At 47.2% G+C, this 19,929-nt stretch overlaps 1 protein-coding gene across 2 annotated transcripts in view; it reads right to left on the bottom strand.

Moving 5' to 3' along the window:
* The window catches only part of RPRD1B (regulation of nuclear pre-mRNA domain containing 1B), a 218,564-nt gene that overhangs the window by 24,876 nt on the left and 173,759 nt on the right, over positions 1 to 19,929 (bottom strand). For both annotated transcript variants that reach the window (XM_085619202.1, XM_085619201.1), the window contains exon 7: positions 168 to 343. In XM_085619202.1, coding sequence (XP_085475328.1) covers positions 168 to 343 — 176 coding nt within the window. The remainder of the gene's footprint in view (positions 1 to 167; positions 344 to 19,929) is intronic.

Here is a 19,929-nt window from a genome sequence, read left to right as displayed (position 1 = left end):
CTACACATTTCCCACAGTGAAGGCTGTAACTTGGAAGAAGCAAGCTACCAAAGGTCATGAACTTAGACGCTGATGTGCCAAAGTGACTTGAACGGAAGAGCACTCATTTATATAGCATCAATGAAATGTACCAAGCAGCCTCTGTAACACATCAGAAACATACTCACTTCTAGTTTCTTCTCTTTTTCCTGCAGGATATCCTTCTGGCTTTGAGTGTATTCTAAAAGCATTTTTGCAAGTTGACGCCGGTCATCTAGTTCAGCAGCCAGCCGACCATTGTATTCCGCTAACAGCAAGCAGGCTTCATCCACCGTCTTGGAGAGTCGCTCGGCTCCTTCTTTGTCTGGATAGGAGAGCAAACAAAAGAAGGAGATAATTTTATAGCAACATTGCAAAAAACACACAGTCTTCATCACCGCGGTCTCAAAGGCTTTCGCTGCAGCTGCGAGCTGAGGTTTAGTGGGTCACCTGAGGACAGCCAACACTCCAACTCAAAGCAACATTCTGAATCTTCTTTTAAGGAGAACATTTCTAAGTGAAATATTAGACTGAACGCAGCTCAGATTTTACATGGTTGGGAGAAGTGTGGCTCAATGATTAGAGCGGCAGACCCTGATGCAGAGGTCTAGCCCGGGACCAGGGTTCAATTCCCCGCCTCGGCGGGTCTTGGGCTCAAAATTCCACGGACCTGATAATTCTCGCCTCGGTGCCATTCCAATCATGGAGTCCCACTCTGCAACTCTGGGCAATAGCTTGCTTAATCTCCACAACGGCCCCCACAACGCTAAGGATGCCTGGCTTCCACCTTGGGGGTGCCCAGGAGTGGACGCCTCACAGGGAAAGCCAGGATGGGTTCCACAGCGGTATTCGTACAAGCGCCTTGAGACCCTTGCGGGTGAGTAGTGCGCTATACAAGTATCAATTTACATTTACATTTTACCAAGCTTACAACAGCACTAACAACATATAAACAACAAACATGCAGAGGAACAAATGAGACTGATCACCACACTCTCACCACTTGTTGTGCTCATAATAGCAGTACGCCCTACCATGCCACAATGATCAACAAGACAAGTATATGGCTAATGTAGCGCATCAAGACGACGTGCAACTATGAGTTATATCACTAACTACAAGCCACGCAACGCTCATACCAATGCAGTTAGATGGCAAAAATCTCTGACAACATTTACCATAAACCTACCCGCCATTAACACTACTAGTCAGATTGCTAAAACAACCAGAAATCAAAATCCAGTCTGCGATGTTGCCTTCAAAACCATGATGAGAAACTTTCCAAATGCTGACAGAGCTTTCTTCTGATGGTAAAATGTGAAATGATGGATTACGAAGGAAAGGGAGGAATACCTTTAGAGCTAGGCAAATCATTGAGCAGATTGCTGTGCAAACCCTGTGCCCCTGGAGACCAGGGCCTCTGATCTCCAGAGGGGCCCCTCCCTCCACAGAAGAGGCATCAATCATTACTACGGGTAGCTGGGGTTCCCCTCAATGCCCTAATAGGTAAGCTCAGATGCAGTGTCCCTAGAGAGAACTATGGAGTCTGACAGATGTTTTCTGTGCTGGGACCACTGCCTGCAAAGAAACCACTAAATGGCCCTCATAGGACAGTGGGCATGTGTGACCAGGAGGATGCAAGAAGCCTGCAGAGCAAGCAGGGGTAAGATGCATAGGACTGGAATGTAAGCATCTTCCTGAAATTGTGGGAGAAATGCATGAAGTCCCGTATCCTCTGCACAGGAGGAAAGGCTCGCGTCAAGGTGGTATCAGTACTGCCTCTATGAACAGGAAACTCAGAGTACTCTAGGAGAGATTTATGCACACCCATGTTGCATCAGGGATGCCTCTGACTGTGCCACTTTTAGGAGCCATTCGTCCAGAAAGGGATAAGAACTATTCCAGGTAGTCACAAAAGCTTATCTTCTGTTCCCAGTAATAATCAGATTAATAGCAGTCAGGCTTTCTGTAATATGCTGACTAACTTTTTTCTTGATAGAGTAGTCCAAGTCTACAATAAGTTTGATTACACTTAAACAGGAAGGAACAAGTCAATACGATTCAAATCTAAGCCACTCTACATTCTCGGCGTTCTCAGCAATGTCCCTTAATCAAGTAATAGCCCAAATCCAAGCAGCCAAGTCAGGTTCTCCTATGGACTCATGCCCCCCTTCAGTGACTTGCAGCTGCAGACAATATTGCTACGCACTTTACCAGCATATTCAACTCCACATTTAGAGCTGGATATTTTCCTCAGTACTGGAAGGAAGAGTCTATATTTCCTCTCATAAAAAAGCCTAATCTGAACCTGATGCACCTGAATAGCTATCATCCTATTTCTCGCCTTCCTTCACCAGGGATGATCATTGAAAAGGCTATGAATCAGCAGCTTGCCCTTTTCATTCAGTAAAATCAGCTGCTAGATACTACCCAGTTAGGGTTCAGAAGCAGTTTTAGTGCCGAAACGGCCCTAATAAAAACAACAAAGGAATTAGAGCTATTTTGGACAGGGGTGGCTGTGCGGCCCTTGTCTTACTCGATTTATCGGCAGCCTTCGACACGGTCAAGCAATAAATATTGGTCAACCGTCTCCAGGCTGTTATTGAGGGACTGCTTTTGCTCAACTGAAATCTTTTCTGTCAGAGCAAAAGCAAACTGTAGTTCTGAATCACTTTGTATCTGTCCCTTTTTCACTTCCATGTGGGGGCCTGCAGGGATCCTTCCTCAGTCCAATGTTGTTCAATGTTCATGTGACACATCTTGCAGTCTTGATTAGGTCCTTTGGATTTGAGCTAACATCTTATGCAGACAATAGTCAAACTGTGGTGTCAATGTCCACTGGCGATAGTGTTACAGGCCCAAGATTCAATGACTGCAATAGAGCTATTCGGAAATGGCTGAACGGTAACTGCTCAAAATTTAATCCTGGAAAGGCATAGCTTATCCTATTTGATAATAATGCTCCTCTATGGTCACCTTTGCGGTGGCCTGATGAATTAGAAACCCTGCCAGCCCCGGTGTGTAAGGTTAGGCATCTGAGAGCTACAACAGATAAACAGTACCTTTGGCCAGCAGGTGAATGCAGTTACCTCATCCTCTTTTTTTTTACATCTTTAGGATGATAAAAAATAATTATTACGTTCATCCCTCCTGGGGCACAAAAAACTGTTGTAACGGCCTTGGTTCTACCCAAGATAGATGATTGCAATGACCTGTACTCAAACATGCAACATCAGCACATGAACAGGCTACGGGCCCAGCAGAATGCAGCTGCTATACTGCTGGCTGGAATTCATAAACATAAATCAGCTTCACAAGCCAATACTAGGCTGCATTGGCCCCCCCATTAGGCAACAAATCAGAGTAAAAGCCCTCGGTTTAACCAATGAAGCCCTTCATGATATCGATCCTGACTACTTGAAACATTGTTTCAAATGGTATTACCCAGTTGGCAATGTGCGTTCCCTAGGAGTTAAGTAACTTTTGGTCCCCATGTTTTAAAAGACCAAGGGGGGGGGGGGGAGGGGGGTTGCGAAGCTTTGCGACAAATACTACAAAAGAATGGAACGAGCTACCTTTCCACATCAGAACCATACCAAACTTGGAATTAGAGACCTGACTTTTTACCAGTTAAGTACTGATCTGAGCCCACTCAACAGCGCTAGTGCCAAGATACCTCCAGGTATTCATGCGCTCTAGAAGTTTAATTAGCATAACAAAAAGGAGTCTACAAGCTTCTGAGATGAGTTGCCAGGCCAAAGGGAATCACCACAAACTGGCAGTGGGTCATACCCACTATAAATCTCAGCTACTTCCTGTGGGACTTCAGGATCTGCATGTGGAAATATATGTCCTGTAAAATGAGTGACATCATCCTGTCTCCAGGTATCAGCTCCAAAAGAACATGCGCTAAGAACAGTAACTTGACCTCTTTCCCAAGGATGAGGTTCAATGCCATGAGGTCCAGAATCGGTAAGAAGGCTACCAACTTTATCTGAAATAAGAAAGCATCTGGACTAGCATCGTTTTTCAATCTCCTTCTCTGTCACCATCTCTAAAGCTGCTTTCTGAAGCAAGGCTGTCTCCTGTTGCAGCAGCAGGTGGTCCCGATAAAGGTCTGAATGGGGCACGGGAGGTGGAGGGGTGAGGGAGTGGTGGGGGATACAGTGGAGGAGAATAGTGAAAGGGTAGGGCATACCCCTTTTCCAAAATCTGCAGGACACACTGGCCTGAAGGTATGGCCTTTCAAGCCTGTGGAAAAGAGGACACCTGACCTCCCAATGTCCTTGAATACGCTGCCAAGGACAAACAAGGGCCGCTTCCTCTGGTGGCTGAAGAGTAGGAGTGGAGATGACTGGATGAGAAGGAGTTCAACCTCTGCCCTTTCCATAGAGTCTGCACTGTTGCATAGATAAGGTTATGGGCCTGCTGCTGTATGATGGCTACCTGATGCCGGTGGAAATTGAGGCCTCTTCTGAAACCACAAAATTTGGGAAATCCCTGGATGTTGTTTTTGGGGACAGCAAACCAAGGGGGCAATGACAGGCAGCGCTAGATTTAAAGGGTTCTGCATACGCCTGGTTTCTAAGACGTGGATATACCTAACAGATATTTGCCATTAAGTGACTTTAGAGCCAGGCTCCCCACAGGAAAAACAATTCTATTTTTGGACAAGGATTCCAGTCTTTTTAACTCCATCAGCAGATGCCTGCAGAAAATGTAGATGAGGAAGATGGATGGATAATTAGACTTTCAGTGGCAGGGTGTTTCGAAAGAAACTTGTGCTAGCCTGAATCTACTCGCTATAGTCCTCCTCCCTCCCCTCATTACAAGGTTTAAATCGTCTTTGGTCTAACATTTAATTGTGGCACTGTTGAAAATAATTTTGCAATAAAATTCTCTCAAGAGTTCCGGACTGCACTGAAAGTGCAGAAAAAAAGAGTAAAATTAAGTCTGCTCGACAGGGTGGTGGTGGGGTGAGGGGGATATGTAGCATCATGGGTCCTGCAATATCACCGATGTCACTGCTGGCATGGATAGAAAGCTCATGACTTCTACAGTCATGGGAGAGTTGTAGGCAGAGGTATTTATGGACCACCCTGGCGCATGAAAGGATATTCAAGAGGTGAGAAATCTGCAAGCATAAGTATCCATCCGAAAGAGTTCCATAAGGCAAGCAACTAATTTTTCTTATGAATACTTTCAACCTAAAGCAATGTCCTTTCCAAGAGGCCAAAGCATATGCACAAACCCGGCTGGAGCAGCTAGAGGTGTGGGTTCAAGAGTAAATATTTTACAGTTTCTCCACTCCAGCTTAAGAGAAGGGTCATCAACAGAGGACAATATCTTTGTACTATCTTTCTTGAGGCACCAAGCTGGCAAAAAAAAGCAGCCTTTCGCTCTTTTGCTGCTTTTTGCTTATAGTGTGACATTTAACAGGGTATATAGGGAAAGCGGGTGCATGGGGTACACCCCTATGCTGCTAAGAGCAGTTATCTCACTATACTCCATGACATGGGTCCGAGTGAAAACTAGGCTCAGTTAAGTAAAAAAATAAATAAAAAAATCGAAACAAATCGAGGCATAAAGCAGGGATGTGTCCTGGCCCCCCCTGCTGTATAATATGTATACAGCTTATTTAGAGGAAAACATTGAAGCCCGGAATTCTTGCCCTGTTCAAGCTAGGAAACATCAAACAACAAATAATCCAAAATGCGAATAACCCTGTAATTAAGGATCACACTAAAACCGGGCATCGAATGCCCCAAACACATTCAATCAGGCTAACCATCTCCAGGTGAACCAGAAAAAACCCACAAAAGTCCTTATATTAGGAAGTTGCAGGAACAAAAAATACCTCATGGCACATAGGTTGCAATATCAGAAGCACAGCAAGAAAGTACAATTAACTTGGCGTCTGGTTTAGTGAAAACAGGACAGCAGTGGCACAGGCAAACCAAATAAAACTTTTTTTTAAAGATGCCACAATCATGTACAGGATCAGCTACTTGACTTGCACCTATGTAGGGCACCAGTGGCCCCAATTCCAAAGGTAATGAGGGCAATCTTTCTCCCAGCCTTCCAGTACTGCCCACTTCGTCTACACCCAGGTGCCCTAGACTCTGCTCTGGAGCAAGCCCATTGTAGATCGTACAAGAAAACTTACCGACAACCACGATACGCCCGTCGCTCTAGGCTAAGGCTGGAATTGGGCTACATAATTAGACTGCCAAGCTGCCATGCTGAAATATTACACACAAACACACTAAAGGGCCCTTTAAAATTAATTTGCAAAACTCCAGGCAATCTTTGGCACACTCAAGTAAGAAAGGCTATGAAGTCTCTCCAAACTGAAGAAACAGCTTTCTAAGCAGGGGACATTCCATTTAGCATCTGGAAAAAGGCCATCAATCGGCAACCAAAGACAACCTCAATGGACCATGAAGTACTAACACTAGCCTACTTGACAATGGCACAGACCCAAATGCCTCCTATCTTGTTGGGAAACTGCACTGTACTTCCTGGAAGTCATGAAAGCGAAAACCTACCCGCGGTATACATACGGTTCTTAGCTCTTCCAATAAAAGATTTTAATCCTGACTGGGCCGGCCATAGAGACAAAAGGGTTTGCATGTTATGTAACTACTCCCATGAATCATGGCTACACTTGTTATTCTGCTGCCCAGCTTTGGACCATCAGAGGAGACTATTAGTCAGACCAGTGTGTCTGACCCTAGGGGTGCGAATGTGTCTGGAAGCATCTTCTATCTGTTTTAATCACTCTATTCCCTGGGCACTGGCGGGTTTGCAAAACTTGTTAACACACTCAGACAGCGGCTTTTGTTGCCTACTGCGACCATCTATATAGTACGGCAAAAACTAACAACTTTTGCAGCCCGAGCAGGTTGGATGAGCACTAATGGGAGATGTCGAATTGAGGCATTGGCACACTGATTAGATGCTTGGAGACCGGTCGATCAAGCCTATTTCACCTAATTGCTTTGCAATGTACCAAATGACCACTTTTGAAAAGTGAACATATCAACCAACTGTTCTGCAATGCACAGAGTGCTCATTTTTAAGCACCAACAGCCTTTTGCACAATACTTTTTATATAATCTTAACTAATAGATGATTTTATATGATTGTAATGGTTTTTATTAACTACACAATCAAGTTGACAATTACAAATGAAAAGAAAAAAAAATGTCCTTTCCAAGTATGTGGTCTCAAAGAGTAAACTTTGCAGCAGGAAGTCTTTCAGGACAGAGTGCGCAAAAGGGCTATTCGTTTTGACCTGAGACAAGAAACAGTAGTGCCTCATGAATTAATGGACAAATGTCCATGGGGCTGAATGACTTATCTAAAAGAGGGACACCACTAGCCAGGCTGTAGTCTCAGCCTTTGCCCTGGAGGTATGAGCCTCAAGGCTCTCAAGAATGGTTATTGTTTTGGGATAAGGCATAACCTCTCTTTTTTTTTTTTTTTACACAAAGGACAGTTCATTGTGATACAGCCAGTTTTAGAAAAGCTTTTTCAATCTTCACAATGGAGAATCCAACAAAGAACAGATCACCTTCCAGGAACTCCTTCTCCCTTATAATGCATAAGTGAAGGGCCTGATGTGGATCCAACAGGTGTGGCCTCTCCTGCTCCTTAGAGATGCTGTAGAGAGACACATGGAAGGGTTAAACGCAAGTACCAAGCTGCAATTGTCAGGGAAGAAGGATGTGTAATGATGCTGGACAGACGATGCATAAATCTTATTGACGCGACGTACAGAAGCGATTACAATGAGAAACATAAGCCTCAAGATATAAAAATGTGGAGGTGTGAAAGGAACGCGAATCAGGAAAATTAGGTTCAAGTCAGGCCCAACTGCAGCATAATGAAGGGGGAAATATATGTGTACGTCCCTTCAAAAATTGAATCATAATCGGTGACTTGAAATAAGGAAGTTGGTCAGGAAACTAGAGAAATCTGAAAGGGCCAATAAGTATTACCTTGCAATGTTCACAGCAAAGTTCAGCTGAGCCAGTGACCGCACAAACAAAAAGGCATCAGACAGTTTTGCTTGCAGCAGCTCAATCTAGTTCTCTACACACCAGGCGATGCACTTGGACCAACAGCCTGAGTAGGTGGTTTTGTGGAAGGCAGACAAAATTACATCCACCCTCTCAAAAGGAAGATCAAAACCTCAGCTGGTTTTACTCAATATCAGACATGAAGGTGTAGACTGTAGAGGTTTCGATGCAGTCACTGAAAAGAAAGCCTAAGAGAAGGAAAGATGAGGAGGGTATGTAGTTTGAAGTACCAGACAAACCTGGTCCAATGCAGGGCCACCAAAATCAACTCTGCTTGATCCTGCCTGACTTTCAATAGCAGCAGAGGAGAGAGTGCGCATAGGAGGTTAGAATACCAATGAACAAGGTATTAGTCGCCGAGACCTATCAGGAGGAAACGCTGGAGCACAAAAGCCCGGAAACAGTGATTTATCAAGTCACCCGCATGGGGTGAAAATATGCTGTGTCATTTCTAAATTCAGACACCAATAGTAATTGGCAACATGATGCCTGCTGAGGTTACTTGTCCCAATCAGGAGATATGCCTCAAAGTATCCTGACTGTAAGGAAGATCCAGTGAAGATGCAATAACAGTCGAAGTCTCAGAACCTCCAGATAGAGGGTACTTGTCCCAACTCGGTCCTGCTTGTTGCATTACCATGTGGTGGTCCTGTTGTATGTCAGTACCTCGATTGACCTGCCCTTGATGGACAGGCCTCAGGGACTGACCGAGTGAGTTCAGCTTCACAGGACGGAATGATGGCAATGCGTAGGGGAAAACCAGAGGCCTCGGTGTTGTCCATTTGACCTCCCCAACCTAAAGTGGATGTGTTCATAATCACAGAGCAGTCCGGAGGAGGAGAGCATGTTCCGCCGCACATCAGATTGGCATTCGACTTCTATGCTGAATGTCTTGGGCTGCGTCATCAGAGATCTTAATCATGTCCATGAGGAATCCGCAATTTTTGGCCCACTTCAGGCAAAGGTTCCACAATGAGAGGCCCACATCTACCAAGGAGCGTGAAGCACAAAAATTATTTAGAAGGCTGAGCAGCCTCTGAACCATCAAGACTGGTACAGTTGCTCTAGCTTAAAACATCAGTATCATAGCGTGAACTCTGCTGAGATGGAAAAGCCTTCAGGGTATTTTTTTACCAAATGGACATAATGAAGGGAACCCTCTGCAATGGCAGATAATACTTTGGCTTGTTAACAGAAATGTCCAGGGAAGACAGCACCAACGCTATGGTCCAAAACTAGCTGAAGAAAATCAGTCTTTGACAACCAGTTGTTGGGGAGACAGTAATAAGTGTATACCTGACATTCGAAGACAAACCGCTACTACCCACGTTACCTTTGTAAGGATCGAAGAGGCCAGTGCCAGTCCGATGGGTAGGACAGTAATTTGGAGGTAGTCCGACCAAATTTAAGCAGAGATATATCTTCTGGGCTTGCAGGATTAGGTGTCCTGCAGGTCCAGGGTCCTCATCCAGTCTGCTGGGTCCAACATCAGCTGAGCCTGAGCAAGTGTCGTTTTGACCTTCTTGAAGAATGAGATCAAGACTCTGAAGTCAAAAATTGGTCTCAGGTCGCAATCTTTTTTTGGGCATCAGGAAGTACCAGGAATAGCAGGTCTCTGCTCTCTCTACCTCGGGTATGATTTTGATTGCTGCCTAGCCTCCAACACCATCCATTCTTTGGAAAGAATAGCATCATTATCCACTGACATCTGAACAAAACACTGGAGGACTGTGGGAGGGGGCATACTAAAGGGAAAAAAGTCAATAGTTTTTCCACAAAAATAAACAGTTTTGTGAAATAGGTAAATGTAGTCTTTTGTGTCTACTGCAGTCCAGTAGAAGGATGAGGAAGACGAGAAAGGTGGGGGGAAGACAACGAAACTAAGCTATGAGTTGAAAAAGAAGTGGGAATTAGGAATGGCGTACAGTGGAAAGGGTGGGGAGTTAATTGGAGGGCTTGGAAATGAAACCCTCATATGAGGAGGGTAGTGGACCAGCAGAAGGGCTATATAAGTAAGGTGGAGGTAGAAAAGATCAGAGTGGGGGTTAAGGAAGAGGATGACTATCCATAAAGGAGGACTTTTTCTTTAACGAGGACTTTTTCAGCAGGTTAGTTCTGCCAACATGGCAGAAGTCATTCTTGAAGAAAACAATTGTCAATAAGGGAACCAAGAAAATAATTTGTCATACTAAGTTTCCCCAGGTGTGTATTTTGTTGAAAATATAAATAACTGGCAAATAATTTGGAATTAGCAGACCGAGAAAAACAACCATAAGGAGCTGAAACTCTGCAACCCTTGAAGGTCCCTTGGCCAAATCAGGTTTTATTTTTCATTTAACAATCTAGTCCATTCAAAGGGCATGTTAATGAGTTCATGAACGGCAAGCTTCTAAGAATGGTGTCAGATGATAACTCTGGTGACTATACACCACCAACACAATCCGTGGTATACAGGTTGGGCCACACAACATATTACTCTCCATCTGGGTTTTCCCGGGGAGTCTGGGTATAGAAGTTTCAACAGCCTTCAGGTAAAGCATCAAAACCTCACTCACCATGCCAAAGGGTGCAGATAGTTACAGCACAGGATAAAAAGATTCTCTTGCCCATTGCTGAATTTTTTCAATAAATGGCCGGGTAGAGAAGTTTGAAAAGAGCTTGGATTGACTTTGCTGATCAAAAACGGTACTACAAATGCTCTGAACAGAAGAATGCTACATCACAAACGTTCGGCCATGTGGCGCTGTCACCTTGTAACAGGGTCCAGCAATGCCATCTTGGGCCATTGTGAAGCACGTCGTGAGAGCACCAGTAAATTGTAAGAAAATCCATGTGCTACCAAATTTCAGTGAGGAGTCAGTTCTTCCCTTTAGAGAGCTGCAAAACTAACATTTCCGCAGCCCTGCATATCATCACTGCAAAAGAAGCACTCTCTGCAGTGGGCGGCCCTAGGGGTGTATTTAATTTCATGATCCTTTAGGGTGACCTCTCCTCAGAGCTTCATATGTTTTATTTTTGATTTATCCCTCAACTTCGTCTTGGACTGGGTTGAAGATGGTGAGCACGACAGAGAAAGGCTTGGTGCGAGGCATCAGACAGACGCTGTATAGGTATGTGGATAACATCTTGTTTCCAGCACACACGGCATGGATGAAACCCTACCACCTGGCAGGTGGGGGCAGGGGTCGGGTTTTAAAGAAAATCTTCGGTAAAGGCCACAAACAAAAGGAAGGAGCGGTGCACCTGATCTACGTCACAATGAGTAGAAAAAGAGGAACAAACGTCAGCAATGAGAGGCAGAGCTAGGATACTATGACTGGAGACGGTGCTGTGTGGTACAAAAAGATGAAGAATCCGCTGTTGGAAATAGCAATCAGAAACAAACATCTGATAAACTATCTTAGCTAAACCTAGCCATTAGTGTTAGAACTATGATACAACTCATACAGATAAGCAAAGCATGCAACTGGCTTCGCAATACGCTTACTGGCTTTTCTTAGCAAAAGACGGTCTTTCTTCTTTCTTGCCCTTCTAGTCACTCACATATCCACAGATTCCTATGGCATCCTTTGACATCAAGTAAAAGGTAGCATAAGGATGCTTCATTGATGCTGCAAACATTGGCATACTTAAGGGCTCCAGACCACACAAACTGGAGCTAACAAATGTTCTCCTCATTCACAGTAGGAACTATTACATTGAAGTTAAGTTTGCCTTCTATGCAACATTATGCCTGTGCAAGATGAACTATGCAATACAAAAATGTTGTTTGAACACAAACACACACCTGGGAAAAAAACCATTTTTCCTTGGAAATTTATTATACAGACCGCTTACCTACAATTGTGGCTATTTGTACACGTCAAGAGAACTGATCTCATATGTGCATTTGGCTGTATAATTAGTCCTGTGCATAATTTAAAGGGATCCAATCACCGTTTCAATGCCTCACTGTTTGTGTCCCAAGTAAATTGAGCAAACACCACAGGATTTGTGTGGGATAACAGAGGTATCCAAGTCCCAAGAAAGAAGAGACAATCCCTTACACTTTATAATTTCTTCAATAGCCTAAAGGAGAAATTTGTTTTTTCCCCCCCGAAAGATCGTGGTATGACCTTATACTAGAGATTATACAAAAAACAGAAAAGTCTAAACATAGTAAAGTATGTTTTGAAGTAGGGCACGCATGCGCATCAACTTGATTTAGCTAAGGATTATGAACTGTGGAAAGGAATCTCCCGTATGGACACTGTAGCTGCTGGGGAGCTTTTGAAATCTATTAGACAGATTGATGGATGAGATCTTCATTAGGATGATGTTTGTCAAGGACTGTTGTCAGCCAGTTAGTAGCCCTGTTGAGCAGAGATCACTGGATTGCTGCAGAACATTGAAATACGTTGAGCATAGAAGGTAGCACGGCACGGTCTAGTCTTTTGCATGCTGTAGTTGTTATTTTAGCAACAGTAGATGCAGATTTGGATGGAGGGGCAACTGAATTATTGATATATTCCGCAAGTCATATACCACTTGCGGAAAAATTGCATCTAGGGCGTGCCCAGGTTGTATGTATTGGGAGTGGTCGAGGACTGATGAGGGAGGGGGTCAGGATGGGGTCGGGAGGGGGTCAAGAAACTGATCCAGATTTATGGTTCCTATGTAGGATGACCAGCATTTGCTTAGGAGAAATTCAGGTTTATCAAACAAGGTACTGAAACTTCCAGTGTTCAGACTTTGGGATGTTTAAGACCGGTCTCTGAGACAAAGTCTTTTAAGAAGTCAGAAAATGAGGGATTCTAGTTAGGTTCTAGCGAGGATATATAGAGACATTTATTGTTCTTTAATAATTTGGGTTGTATTTCTCTGCCCAAAAATTATTAAGAAACCCGGTAAATGCATTGAGATTTTCAAGATATACAAATATTAATGAAGATTCCATGGAGAAGAAGGAATGTAAATACTACAATCAAAGCAATCATTGGAAAACAGTACGTACTATATAGAAAGACTACATTCTAATGCAAACAAGAGAGCCAAAGGTTGATGACAAGACTGTCTCGAATCGCATACATATCAACAGAATTCGGTAAGACCTACAACTCAATCAAAGTCAAAGCGCTAAACCTATACTTCTTAACTCAAAGCAACTAATTCAAAACACACCAGTTGCCCCAAAGCCACATGCTCATTTACTGACAAACAATGGCACAGGGAATACAGACGGTGACACCTTGCTAAACAAACAACACTACACATGAATTGTTCTTAATACTCACGTTGGTCATAAAGCAATCACAGCATCAAAGGCACCCTCACAGTACCAGCCCAATCTTATTATATCCCAGAACCACTAACTTCTCTATATGCACCACTGCGCTCATTTATAAATAATCACCTTGCAATACAAAACTACCAGGCCAAAAACACACCTAACCACTAATGTGTCAATGTGATGGCATCAGTCTCCATGAACACAAATCAGATGGTCACACCTTCAGGAAGTTTCTCACTAAATTTGGAGACAATCACTCACCAGACAACGGCACAGTAAGCGGAATAAGTATTGACAAAGCCAATAGGTCTCGTCTATACAAGAGCTATTGGCTTTGACAATGTGTTTTTGAGATGTTGTACATCAGTGTGGCTGGTGTTCAGAGTGTGTTGTGCGGTGGCGAAGAATGGAGTGGACTTGGGTGGAGTGGGACGCAGGGTATAGAGGTAGTGGGGTGGAATAGGGTGGAGTGGGTTGAGGTAATCAGTGGATGGCATTGGATCGGGGTAGAGTGTGTTGGATTGAGCCGAGTGGGATGATTGGAGTGGGTTGACTTGATGGGGTGGTGTGATTAGAGTGGACTTAAATGGGGTGAGGTGGACTGGATTGGAGTGGGGAAGAGTGGATTGGAGTCGATTGGTTTAGAGTGGAGTGGCTTACAGTGGAGTGGAGGGGTTGGACTGAAGTGGAGGGGGTGGACTGATTTGAAGGGGGTGGATTGGAGGGGAGTGGGGTGGATTGGAGGTGAGTGGGGTGGATTGGAGGTGAGTGGGGTGGAATGGACTGGCGAGGGGTGAATTGGACTGGAGAGGGGTGAATTGGACTGGAGAGGGGTGAGTGGGGTGGATTGGAGGTGAGTGGGGTGAATTGGACTGGAGTGGGGTGAATTGGACTGGAGTGGAGTGGGGTGAATTGGACTGGAGTGGGTGAATTGGACTGGAGTGGAGTGGGGTGAATTGGACTGGAGTGGGTGAATTGGACTGGAGTGGGGTGAATTGGACTGGAGTGGGGTGAATTGGACTGGAGTGTGGTGAATTGGACTGGAGTGGGGTGAATTGGACTGGAGTGGGGTGAATTGGACTGGAGTGGGGTGAATTGGACTGGAGTGGGGTAAATTGGACTGGAGTGGGGTGAATTGGACTGGAGTGGGGTGAATTGGACTGGAGTGGGGTGAATTGGAGTGGGGTGAATTGGAGTGGGGTGAATTGGACTGGAGTGGGGTGAATTGGACTGGAGTGGGGTGAATTGGACTGGAGTGGGGTGAATTGGACTGGAGTGGGGTGGATTGGACTGGAGTGGGGTGGATTGGACTGGAGTGGGGTGGATTGGACTGGAGAGGGGTGAATTGGACTGGAGAGGGGTGAATTGGACTGGAGAGGGGTGAACTGGACTGGAGAGGGGTGAACTGGACTGGAGAGGGGTGAACTGGACTGGAGAGGGGTGAACTGGACTGGAGAGGGGTGAACTGAACTGGAGTGGGGTGAACTGAACTGGAGTGGGGTGAACTGGACTGGAGTGGGGTGAACTGGAGTGAGGTGGGGTGAACTGGGGTGGGGTGAACTGGAGTGGGGTGGGATGAACTGGAGTGGGGTGGGATGAACTGGAGTGGGGTGGGGTGAACTGGAGTGGGGTGAACTGGATTGGGGTGAATTGGACTGAGTGGAGTGGGGTGAACTGGAGTGGGCTGGACTGGATTGGGGTGAATTGGACTGAGTGGAGTAGGGTGGGGTGGACTGGAGTGGGCTGGATGAATTGGACTGGAGTGGGCTGGATGAATTGGATTGAGAGTGGCCAACTGGGGTGGTGTGAACTGGATTCGGGTAGAGTGTGGTGGATTGGAGTAGAGTAGGGTGGATTGGACTGCAGTGGAGTGGGGTTGATTGGAGCGGGGTGGTGTGGACTGGAGTGGGGGTGAATAGAGTGGGGTGGAATCGAGAAGGGATAATTGGGTTGGGGGTGTATTGGATAGGGGTGCGGGGAACTGGATTGGGGTGGGGTGAAGTGAGGAGGCTTGGAGGGCGTGAGAGAGACTGGAATTTGGCCGATCGTTTTGGAGCGGGCCGATCCTTTTGGACTGGAGCAGAGCCGGGCCGATCCTTTTGGACTGGAGCAGAGCCGGGCCGATCCTTTTGGACTGGAGCAGAGCCGGGCCGATCCTTTTGGACTGGACCAGAGCCGGGCCGATCCTTTTGGACTGGAGCAGAGCCGGGCCGATCCTTTTGGACTGGAGCAGAGCCGGGCCGCTCCTTTTGGACTGGAGCAGAGCCGGGCCGCTCCTTTTGGACTGGAGCAGAGCCGGGCCCGATCCTTCCTTTTGGAGCGGAGCGGGGCCGATCCTTCCTTTTGGAGCGGAGCGGGGCCGATCCTTCCTTTTGGAGCGGAGCGGGGCCGATCCTTCCTTTTGGAGCGGAGCGGGGCCGATCCTTCCTTTTGGAGCGGAGCGGGGCCGATCCTTCCTTTTGGAGCGGAGCGGGGCCGATCCTTCCTTTTGGAGCGGAGCGGGGCCGATCCTTCCTTTTGGAGCGGAGCGGGGCCGATCCTTCCTTTTGGAGCGGAGCGGGGCCGATCCTTCCTTTTGGAGCGGAGCGGGGCCGATCCTTCCTTTTGGAGCGGAGCGGGGCCGATCCTTCCTTTTGGAGCGGAGCGGGGCCGATCCTTCCTTTTGGAGCGGAGCGGGGCCGATCCTTCCTTTTGGAGCGGAGCGGGGCCGATCCTTCCTTTTGGAGCGGAGCGGGGCCGATCCTTCCTTTTGGAGCGGAGCGGGGCCGATCCTTCCTTTTGGAGCGGAGCGGGGCCGATCCTTCCTTTTGGAGCGGAGCGGGGCCGATCCTTCCTTTTGGAGCGGAGCGGGGCCGATCCTTCCTTTTGGAGCGGAGCGGGGCCGATCCTTCCTTTTGGAGCGGAGCGGGGCCGATCCTTCCTTTTGGAGCGGAGCGGGGCCGATCCTTCCTTTTGGAGCGGAGCGGGGCCGATCCTTCCTTTTGGAGCGGAGCGGGGCCGATCCTTTTGGAGCGGAGCGGGGCCGATCCTTTTGGAGCGGAGCGGATTGTTTTCGACTGGAGAGGGGAGGATTGCTTATGATTGGAGTGGGGCCGATTGTTTTGGATTGGAGTGGGGCAAATTATTTTGGACTGAGTGGGCAAATTGTTTTGGATTGAGTGGGCACATTGTTTTGGACTGGGGTGGGGCGGATTAGAGTGGGGCAGATTAGAGAGGCGGAGTGTTCTGGGTTGGAGCAGATTGGAGTGGGATGCATTGGAGTGGAGGCAGATTGAAGAGGAGGCAGATTGAAGTGGAGGCTAGACTGTTTCGGATTGGAGTGGATTGAGTGGGGCAGATTAGTGTGGGGTGAGGTGGATTGAAGTGGGGCAGAGTGGGGTGGTCTGGGGTATACTGCATGATATGTGTTACTGCATAATTTCAGAAATTACACATCCTCATCTTTTGAGAACAACACCCACGAGCAAAAACAAAAGAAAACATCAGTACAAAGTGAGAAAAAAAAACTTAGCACAATAAAAAGTTAACTATAAAAACTAAATCTTAGCAAATTTGTTTGTCCTGTTGGGCACGTTTTTGCCAGTCACCCGCCTTCTTATTGCAGGGACAAAAAAGTTTAACAGAACAAAATAGCACCTCAATCACGTCAGGAGCAGAGGACTGACACCGATTACGTTGAATCAATCAGTGCTTGGTCCCTGCGCCACAGTGAGGTACGGAAATAACGAACTACGAGGCTGTAAAGAAGAGCGTCGGGCAAGACAACAAATGGTAAGCAAGGGGCAGGCTCAAAGCCCTTTTTTGTAAACAACAGTGTCTCGCAAGCAAGATGCATGCTCTAGCGCAAACTCTTGCAGTCTCAACCCTAAAAAGCAGAGCAAGGCAGCTAAAGCACAATGCAAATGATAGAACATACCATGTCTTATCTCTATGTCATTCACAGCATCATTACCAACATCAGCCACCATCTTTTTTCTATCCGCCACCCACCCCAATACCACAGACGAAATGAGTTACTTACCAGCAACTCCAGGTCACCAGTAGTTTCATATATTCATTATTGAATCATTCTAATCATCTATAGCAGTAAGTAGTATTAAAATGGCCATAGACCTCAACAACAGAGCTTCAGATTTTCCATCACGCTGGGATATCATGTTGATTATTATAGGAGAAGGAGGTCTTAAGGGCCAATTGAAAAGGAAAGAAGTGCGGATTGTGAGGGATACTTAAAACACAGTATTTGGTAATATACCTATGTGTTTTTGTCTGAGTATTTAAAAATCCCAGACAAAATCAGACAGACACCTTACAATACCAGACTAAAAGCTCCTGTACCAAACTATTTACTAAATAATACATTTATAAGGGGGGTGTAACACCCCAAACACCGCCACTGAAGCTACGCCCCTGCCTGGGAGAACATAGCGGATGAGATTTTTCTTCTTCTAAATCATGATATTGACGATAGATGGACTCTCACAAATGAAAATTTCAGATTGTTCTTGGCTACATCCAATAAGTATGTAGTATTTGGTGAGGATGCATATAAAGTGAATGAAACCCTTTGTTTTTGCACCAGACACAGAAACAAATTGATGTGTAGGTCTATGTGAATTGCAGATGCTTGTGCCTGCATTAGTATGTTCCTGCATTTTGTAGGTAAATCCAAGTGGCCGAACGATAGGCAGTTAGGTACTATGCTGTCAGGTTCAGTGACTTGGGGTTGAGGTTTAGTATCAATCAATCATTTCATTTGCATAACGCAGCACTGTCACCCCCGGGGTATCTGGGCGCTAAGGGTGGGATGCCATAGTCGAAAAGTCAGGTCTTGAGATTCTTTCTGAAGTCCGCCATGGAAGGGAGCTCTTCGAAGATGGTGGGGGGGGGCATGGCGTTCCAGGTCTTGGCGGTGATGTAGGAGAAGGAGCAGCCCCTGCAGCGACGGATTCAGGGAGTGTGCCCACGGACTAGTGAGGAGGTGTTTTGCAGGTATATGTAAATTCAATTGATGGTTGATGTAGGCCGGTTCTTGATCATGTAGAGCACGGGTACTCCCAGAAAGGCCCGCGGGCCGCCAGCGGCCCGGCAAGCCTGCCTTGGCAGCCCGCGGACCTTGCAGACATCGTACCTGTGTGTGTTTTTTTTTTTTTTAAAGTGTCAGCAAATACTGCCAGTTGCAGCAGCGCGGAGCTATGGGGGCCGGGCGATTCTTTTAAAGACCATTCACTTGTTAATGAGGCTTTGTTGTATTTGACCTCTTCTTAGTGCCCCTGCATCTCGACTGATTGAGTGGAGGATGCAGGGGCGCTAAGAAGAGGTGAAATACAACAAAGCCTCATTAACAAGTGAATGGACTTTTAAAGACCTGTGAAGTACTCGGGTGAGGCTGTGTGTGTGCCCGGAAAGCAGTCTCAGTCGGGGGTGACACACGCGGGGTGAGATGACAGATGGAGGGAGGGAGGACAGATGGAGGGAGGGAGGACAGAGGGAGGGAGGGAGGACAGAGGGAGAGAGGGAGGACAGAGGGAGAGAGGGAGGACAGAGGGAGAGAGGGAGGACAGAGGGGGAGAGAGGGAGGACAGAGGGGGGAGAGAGGGAGGACAGAGGGAGAGAGGGGGGAGAGAGGGAGGACAGAGGGAGAGAGGGAGGAGAGAGGGAGAGAGGGAGGAGAGAGGGAGGACAGAGGGAGAGAGGGAGGACAGAGGGAGAGAGGGAGAGAGGGAGGACAGAGGGAGAGAGGGAGAGAGGGAGGACAGAGGGAGAGAGGGAGAGAGGGAGGACAGAGGGAGAGAGGGAGAGAGGGAGGACAGAGGGAGAGAGGGAGGACAGAGGGAGAGAGGGAGAGAGGGAGGACAGAGGGAGAGAGGGAGAGAGGGAGGACAGAGGGAGAGAGGGAGAGAGGGAGGACAGGGGGAGAGAGGGAGAGAGGGAGAGAGGGAGGACAGGGGGAGAGAGGGAGAGAGGGAGGAGAGAGGGAGAGAGGGAGGAGAGAGGGAGAGAGGGAGGAGAGAGGGAGAGAGGGAGGAGAGAGGGAGAGAGGGAGGAGAGAGGGAGAGAGGGAGGAGAGAGGGAGAGAGGGAGAGAGGGAGGAGAGAGGGAGAGAGGGAGAAAGGAGAGAGGGAGGACAGAGGGAGGAGAGAGGGAGAGAGGGAGGACAGAGGGAGGAGAGAGGGAGAGAGGGAGGACAGAGGGAGGAGAGAGGGAGAGAGGGAGGACAGAGGGAGGAGAGAGGGAGAGAGGGAGGACAGAGGGAGGAGAGAGGGAGGACAGAGGGAGGACAGAGGGGGGAGAGAGGGAGAGAGGGAGGACAGAGGGGGGAGAGAGGGAGAGAGGGAGGACAGAGGGGGGAGAGAGGGAGAGAGGGAGGACAGAGGGGGGAGAGAGGGAGAGAGGGAGGACAGAGGGGGGAGAGAGGGAGAGAGGGAGGACAGAGGGGGGAGAGAGGGAGAGAGGGAGGACAGAGGGGGGAGAGAGGGAGAGAGGGAGGACAGAGGGAGACAGACAGACAGACAGAGGGAGGGAGGGAGAGAGGGAGGACAGAGGGAGAGAGGGAGA

Source organism: Triturus cristatus, chromosome 7 (assembly GCF_964204655.1).
Source record: "Triturus cristatus chromosome 7, aTriCri1.1, whole genome shotgun sequence".
In the NCBI taxonomy this organism is placed as follows: Eukaryota; Metazoa; Chordata; class Amphibia; order Caudata; family Salamandridae; genus Triturus; species Triturus cristatus.
The sequence above is the reverse complement of the archived record's forward strand: the minus strand, read 5'-3'. Positions and strand labels throughout refer to the sequence as shown.